Raw genomic sequence first — 8,205 nt, forward strand, 5'->3', positions numbered from 1 at the left:
AATGACAGGTCATGCTTGTTTTTGGCAGGGCCCCTTCTAACGGTGAATAATAATATTACACAATTTTCTATGCATTTGATTATTAAAAACTGTTTTAGGTGTAATGTTAAAAAAAATCTATTTTTTATGGTAAAAAATGCATATTACAGCATATTACTGTAAATGCAAGATACCGCTGTTTTTAACAGTAAAAAAACTGGCAGCTCAGTTGCCAGAATTTTACTGTAAAATGTATGTACCGGTAGTCTTTTTTTTTTTTTTTTTTACTGTAAATAGAACACTGCTTTTTTATGATAAAATTATGGCAACTTAGTTGCCAGTTTTACTGTAAAAACAAAACTGTGGCACTGTTTTGCCATTTACAGTAATACACGGTAAAATTTACAGTTTTTATAATTAAAAGACTGACAGTTCAGTTGCCAGAATTTTACTGTAAGATGTTTTTTTTGTTTTTTTTTTGTTTTTACTGTTCATAGAAAACTGCTTGTTTACAATAATTCTGGCAACAGAGCTGCCACTTTTTACTGTAAAAATCTGTGTTACCGTTTTACCATTTACAGTAATACACCGTAAATATTTATGGTTGAAAAAACAACTGACAGCACACTTGCTGGAATTTTATGTAAATAAGCAGTTTTATATTTACAGGAAAAGAAACACATACATTTTACAGTAAAATTCTGGCAACTGAACTGCCAGTTTTTACTGTAAAAAAAACTGGTACCGTTTTGCCATTTACAGTAAATAGTACTGTAAATATTTACAGTTTTTATGGTGTAATTTTTTTTTTTTAATTAAAATATATATACACATATATATATAATTTTAAAGTACATTTTCCCGTTAAAAAACAGCGTTATAATTTTCCCATTTACAATTATTGCAAAAACTACAGTGAAAATTATAACAAATATTTTTTATTTAACAGTAATTATTGCAACTGAGTTGCCAGTTTCTGACCGTAAAACACATGCGGTACAATTTTCCCATTTACAGTGATATGCTTTAAAAAATTATATATGTCAAATTATATTATTTATGATTTTTTTTAAAAATCCAAATTATTTTACGCCTTTACGGTAAAACTAATGGGACTGAGCTGCCAGATTTTGACCATAAAAACTATGGATTTTACGGTGTATTACTGTAAATGGAAAAACGGTGCCACCGTTTTTTACAGTAAAACTAGCAGCTTAGTTGCAAGAATTTTACTGCAAAAAAATCTGTTTTCTATTTACGGTAAAAAAAAAAAAAATATATATATATATATATATATATATTATTTTTTTTACAGTAAAATTCTGGGCTGACAGTTTTTACTGTAAAAAAAACTGTAGTACCGTTTTGCCATTTACAGTAATTAGTACTGTAAATATTTAGTTTTTATGGTGTAAAAAATATTTATATAATTTTAAAGTACATTCCCCCATTTATAGTTATTGTAAAAACTACTGTAAAAATTAAAAAAATATTTATTTTACAGTAAAATTATTGCAACTGAGCTGCGAGTTTGACCGTTAAAACTGTGGATTTTACGGTGTATTACTGTAAATAGCAAAACGGAACCACCATTTTTTTACAGTAACAAACAGTTGCCAGGATTTTACTGTAAAAAAGGCGTTTTCTATTTATAGTAAAATTCTGGCAACTGAGCTGCCAGTTTTTTCCCGTAAAAAAAGAGCGGTACAATTTTCCCATTTATAGTGATATGCTTTAAAAAAAATTATATAATAAAATTATCAAATTATATTAGTTATAAGTATTTTTTCATATTATTGTACGTTAAAATTATTGCGACTGCGCTGCCAGTTTTTGACCGCAAAAACAACTGTGGATTTTACGGTGTATTACTGTAAATGGCAAAACGGTGCCACCGGTTTCTACAGTAAAACCAGCAGCTCAGTTGCCAGAATTTTACTGTAAAAAAAGAAGTTTTCTATTTACATTTTTTTTTAACAGTAAAATTCTGGCAACTGGTCTGCCAGCGATTTTCCCATTATAAAACAAGTGGTACACTGTTTCCCATTTAGAGTAATGTATTTTAAAAATTTCAAAATATTTTATTTTACGGTAAAATTATTGCTAATAAGTTCCCAGTTTTAGACCGTAAGAACTGTAAGTTTTACATTGTACTGTACAGTACTATAGTTTTTTACAGGAAAAACTGCCAGCTCAGTTACCAGAATTTTACCGTTAAAAAAGCAGTTTTCTATTGACATTAAAAATATATATTTTACAGTAAAATTCTGGCAATTGGGCTGCCAGCTTTTTCCCTTAAAAAAACAGCAGTACAAATATAAAATATTATAAAATTAGCAAATTATATATTGTTTATAATTATTTAAAAAAATGTTTTACAGTGAAATTATTGCGACTGAGCTGCCAGTTTTTGACCATAAAAACAACTGTGGATTTTACAGCAAAACTGTACCAGTGGTTTTTTTCAGTGAAAAACTGGCAGCTCAGAATCCAGAATTTGGGACGGCGTGGCGAAGTTGGTAGAGTGGCCGTGCCAGCAATCGGAGGGTTGCTGGTTACTGGGGTTCAATCCCCACCTTCTAACATCCTAGTCACGTCCGTTGTGTCCTTGGGCAAGACACTTAACCCCTTGCTCCTGATGGCTGCTGGTTAGCGCCTTGCATGGCAGCTCCCGCCATCAGTGTGTGAATGGGTGAATGTGGAAATACTGTCAAAGCGCTTTGAGTACCTTGAAGGTAGAAAAGCGCTATACAAGTATAACCCATTTATCATTTATTTATCATAATTGTACTGTAAAAAAAAATTTTTTAATTTTTTTTTTTTTTACTGTAAATAGAAAACTGCTTTACATAAAATTCTATGTACTATTTCAAATTTTGAAATGAGCATATCTCGGCTGAACTACTGTTATCAGTTATAGAGGTATTCAAAAAGAACATGATTTATTAATGCCTTTTGACATATTAGGGCCATTTAATGATGACTTGACATGAAATTATTACATATGGCACCTTTTATTTAAAAAAAAAAAAAAATTAAAAATACATTTTACAGTAAAATTCTGGCAACTGAGCTGCTGGTTTTACTGTAAAAAAAACGGTGGTACAATTTTCCCAATTACAGTAATATGCTGTAAAAAAAAAAAGTTTAAAGTCAAAGATCTGGCCCCTGGGCCTTGAGTTTGTGCTGTAGAGTCTCAAGTTGGCATGCGGCGGCCCTCAAGGTTCTACACTAAACCCCCCCTCTTTAACCTTCCTGTGTGATATTCACGTCTGCACAGAGAGATGTTTTCCAGAGGAAGCATCTCGGGCTTAGGAACTCGTCCGTGGTCTGCCACCTCCGTGGACAAAAACACTGAACAGAAGACTGATTTCCTGTTTTATTTTGAAAACATCAAGTTCCTGGCATGGCAAAACGAGGAGGAGGGTGCTTGACGCGGGAGGAAGTGGCAGGAAGTGACCTCATCCCCAGAACCGCTGCCTGCTGGTGGGCAGAGCCAAGACCTCCATGTTGGGATGCAATCTGAAGATCCATGACGGCTCCTTGGCGTAGATGAAGACCATGTTGGTGGTCGCCATGACCAGGATAGGCAGGAAGGTCAAACCGAATCCAAAACCTCGAACGCTGCTGCCGAACGCGGCCGCCACCCAGTAGGCCAACCTGGGGAGGAACACCACGGTCAGGGTCTTGCTCGGGACTTTCGACAAAATAAATGTCAGCCATTCCTCAACCCTCACCGTCCCAATGCGAACACGATGGCGAGAAGAGGCACCAGCTTCAGATGCTCCTGGCGCAGGTACATCGCCATGACGACCAGCTGCAGGAAGTGGAGCAGGAACAATGCGACCGAGTCCGACGTGAAGCTTCTGTGAAGACCGACGCCCTCAGGCTGCTGCTTGTCCTCGCCGTCATCCAAGGAGGGCCGGACCAGGCCGAACCTCAGTCTGCTGACACCCAGGACTAGCCAGCCTGACCACCAGACACACAGGTGACGTCACAGAAACACAGGTGACTACACAGACACACAGGTGACGACACAGAGGTGACTACACAGGCGGCGACTACAGACGGCGACTATACAGACACAGGTGACTACACAGGCGGCGACTACACAGACACAGAGGTGAGTACACAGGCGGCGACTACACAGACACAGAGGTGAGTACACAGGCGGCGACTACACAGACACAGAGGTGAGTACACAGGCGACGACTACACAGACACAGAGGTGAGTACACAGGCGGCGACTACACAGACACAGAGGTGACTACACAGGCGGAGACACAGCTGACTACACAGGCAACTACACAGACACAGAGGTGACTACACAGGTGACTAAACAGACACGCAGGCGACATAGGCATACTACAACCTCGTAGATGTTATTGTAGCGTCCCGGAAGAGTTAGTGCTGCAAGGGGTTCTGGGTATTTGTTCTGTTGTGTTACGGTGCGGATGTTCTCCCGAAATGTGTTTGTCATTCTTGTTTGGTGTGAGTTGACAGTGTGGCGCATATTAGTAACAGTGTTAAAGTTGTTTATACGGCCACCCTCAACCTGTATGGCTGTTGACCAAGTATGTGATGGCATTCACTTGTGTGTGTGCTTGAAATTAACGTTATCATTAAAGATCATACAACGTGTCAGCATTTCTTGACATCTTCGAGTAAAGACCATTGTAAAACCCGTCCTACGCTACATTATTATGTGACTGGGCCGGCACGCTGTTTATATGGAGGAAAAGCGGACACCTGGACAGCATGCGGCTGTTAAGGGGTGAAGGTTTCAGGTGAGAGAGGACGCTAAAGGCAGTGCCTTTAAGGCATGCCCCCAATATTGTTGTCCGGGTGGGAATCGGGAGAAATTTGGGAGAAAGGTTGCCCCGGGAGACTTTCGGGAGGGGCACTGAAATTCGTGAGTCTCCCGGGAAAATCGGGAGGGTTGGCAAGTATGTGTGTATGCTATGCAGGTGACTAAACAGACACACCGGTGACTACACAGGAAAAACAAGCCACACAGATGACATGAGCAACATAGGTGACCAAACAGGTGACACAAATGACTAGGCACAAATGACTAAACGGATGACACAAGCAACATGCAAGCGCGACACACAGGCAATGCACAGGTGGCACAAGTGACATGTGATGGCGCGACACACAAAAGCCACAGAACAAGTGACACGAGCCACACAAGTGAGACATGTGCTGGCACAACACGTGCGACACAATAGACACGCAGGTGACACAAGCAACATGCAAGCGCAACACAGGTGACACAATCGACAAACAGGTAACAACAAGCGACACAGACATGACAAAAGTGATAAGCAACACTGGCGACACCCAGGTGACACAAGGCGTGACACAGGTGACAAGCGACACACAGACCACTTACAGGTGACACAAGGGACATGCAGCCGTGACACAAGCGGCCTGCAGGCGTGACACAGGTGACACAAACGGCCTGCAGGCGTGACACAGGTGACAAGCGACACACAGACCACTTACAGGTGACACAAGGGACATGCGGCCGTGACACAAGCGGCTTGCAGGCGTGACACAGGTGACACAAACGGCCTGCAGGTGTGACACAGGTGACAAGCGACACACAGGCCACTTACAGGTGACACAAGCGGCCTGCAGCCACGACACAGGTGACACAAGCGGCGTGCAGGCGTGACACAGGTGACACAAACGGCCTGCAGGTGTGACACAGGTGACAAGCGACACACAGGCCACTTACAGGTGACACAAGCGGCCTGCAGCCACGACACAGGTGACACAAGCGGCCTGCAGGCGTGACACAGGTGACACAAGGGACATGCAGCTGCGACACAGGTGACACAAACGGCCTGCAGGTGTGACACAGGTGACAAGCGACACAGGCCACTTACAGGTGACACAAGCGGCCTGCAGGCGTGACACAGGTGACAAGCGACACAGTCCACTTACAGGTGACACAAGCGGCCTGCAGGTGTGACACAGGTGACAAGCGACACAGAGGCCACTTACAGGTGACACAAAGGGACATGCAGCCGCGACACAGGTGACAAGCGACACAGGCCACTTACAGGTGACACAAGCGGCCTGCAGGTGTGACACAGGTGACAAGCGACACACAGGCCACTTACAGGTGACACAAGGGACATGCAGCCGCGACACAGGTGACAAGCGACACAGGCCACTTACAGGTGACACAAGCAGCCTGCAGGTGTGACACAGGTGACAAGCGACACACAGGCCACTTACAGGTGACACAAGCGGCCTGCAGGTGTGACACAGGTGACAAGTGACACACAGGCCACTTACAGGTGACACAAGCGGCCTGCAGGTGTGACACAGGTGACAAGTGACACACAGGCCACTTACAGGTGACACAAGGGACATGCAGCCGCGACACAGGTGACACAAGCGGCCTGCAGCCGTGACACAGGTGACAAGCGACACACAGGCCACTTACAGGTGACACAAGCGGCCTGCAGGAGTGACACAGTCGACAAGCGACACACAGGCCATTTACTGGTGACACAAGGGATATGCAGCCACGACACAGGTGACAAGCGATAAAACAGGTGACACGGCTGATGCACAGGTGACAAGCGACACACGAGACACGGGCAACACACACACAAGCGACACAGATGACTAAACAAGTGACACAGGTGATGCACAGGTGACACAAACAACATCCAGGCGCAACACAGGCGAGACACAGGTGACACAAGCAACAAACATGCGTGACACAGGTGACAAGCAACGCACAGGTGACAAAACAGGATTACACAGGTGACACGTAGGCAAAACACGTAACAAGCGACACACAGACGCAACAAAACAGGCGACACATGCAGGCACAAAGCACAGGTGACACACAAGGGACGCACAGGTGACAAAGGACAGAATTCTGTGGAACTGACCTAAAATGACGGGCGTGGCTGCAAACACAGAACAGCGCAATGCGTAGACCAGCCGCAAGGGTGCGCCAACCAGAAGGGGGGCGTCAAACGGCAAGAACACAAACCCCCCCCAGATGAGGAAGGGGAAGAAAATTGCGGAGGTCATCAAAGACACGCCCACTTTCCAGATATCCCTACTGGGACAGCCCCGCCCATCTGAGACAGACAGACAGATGGTCGGTAAAGCTCCACCCACCTATGACCAAAATGGAGGACAGGTGTATTTACCTGTGGCTTGGGGCGTGTCCTCAGGACCCTCATACCCCTGAGTACCCGTGGCCATCCCCCAAAATGCTTCACTTCGCCTGGATGGGGACAGCGGCCTGGTCGCTGCAAAATGGAACACCTGGGCGGCCTTCTCCGGCATGAAGTTGCCTTCAGGCTCCTCCCTCTCGTCGCTCTTCTTTTCTTTGGCCGACACACAACTGCTGATGTCCTCGGTCTGGATGTCGGGAGTCTCCATTTTGGGGGACGACGCACACCTGTTGTCTGCCTGCTAAACGTTTAAATTCATTTGACTTTCGTCAATACTTTGAAAGAAAGAAAAAAAACACAGCACCACCTGACATATTGTGATCGTTCAAAAGTAATCACGTAGCACGTCCTTAAAAGACGCTAATAATATTAGCTAAATGACAGTTTATGCTATGCTAACGTGAGCTAAGAAACTAACCTCTGGGGAAGTTGGTCTCCTTGTGTCGCGTTGTTGTTCAGGTGTGGTCACAGGTAAATTCCTTTTAAAAAGGGGGAAGTCCTAGCGTGTGCTCGAAAGGAAGAATTAAAGCTGTTCTTTTTCAAGACACGTCCTCGTGACAGCGCTTTCTATGTTGACTATTAATACGACCCATTTCGTGTTTTTTAATTTAACAACATAATCAACTTCCAAAACGCAACTGATGCCTTTGTGACGTCACACTGTGCGGCACATGATGAAACAAATCATGAACAAGTGTCATATTTACAGCGTCGTTCCTCATGTCAACGACTTCTGACATTTCTAACTTCTGATTGTGTTGCGGGACTAAAACGCCAGACTATTAAATAATGAGTGCATCAACGATATATTCATACAACAACATACTACTTCGCTATGAAATAGTTGTGTACATTTGTCTCTCCTTACAACAGCGGCGCACACCGGGCGGGCGGTGTCAGTAAGGCGGGTTCCACGTCAGCAAGTGCCGCGCAGTCACATTTGTTGCCGCGTTTGTCAACCACGTGACTTTTGTCGGCATTCTGAATGGCCGTTGCGCGTCACGTGGCCGCCTGA

The 8,205-nt window shown here is 44.0% G+C and overlaps 1 protein-coding gene across 3 annotated transcripts; it reads right to left on the reverse strand.

Annotated features, from left to right (window-relative positions):
• Positions 1-3,340: 3,340 nt before the first annotated feature.
• On the reverse strand, positions 3,341-8,086 carry LOC133621122 (transmembrane protein 79-like). Of its 3 annotated transcripts, none has more exons than XM_061982997.1 (5): positions 7,609-8,086; positions 7,164-7,428; positions 6,897-7,091; positions 3,717-3,948; positions 3,341-3,639 (listed from the first exon to the last, which is right to left on the reverse strand). In XM_061982997.1, the coding sequence occupies exons 2-5, from the start codon at positions 7,396-7,398 to the stop codon at positions 3,441-3,443; spliced, it is 861 nt and encodes a 286-aa protein (XP_061838981.1). In that variant the 5' UTR covers positions 7,399-7,428; positions 7,609-8,086; the 3' UTR covers positions 3,341-3,440. The 3 variants fall into 3 exon arrangements, with proteins under 3 accessions (XP_061838981.1, XP_061838980.1, XP_061838982.1); XM_061982996.1 differs by having other exon boundaries at positions 7,164-7,431; XM_061982998.1 differs by lacking the exon at positions 6,897-7,091 and having other exon boundaries at positions 7,164-7,431.
• Between the last annotated feature and the right edge of the window lie 119 nt (positions 8,087-8,205).

This window comes from Nerophis lumbriciformis, linkage group LG21 (assembly GCF_033978685.3).
Source record: "Nerophis lumbriciformis linkage group LG21, RoL_Nlum_v2.1, whole genome shotgun sequence".
NCBI classification, from domain to species: Eukaryota; Metazoa; Chordata; class Actinopteri; order Syngnathiformes; family Syngnathidae; genus Nerophis; species Nerophis lumbriciformis.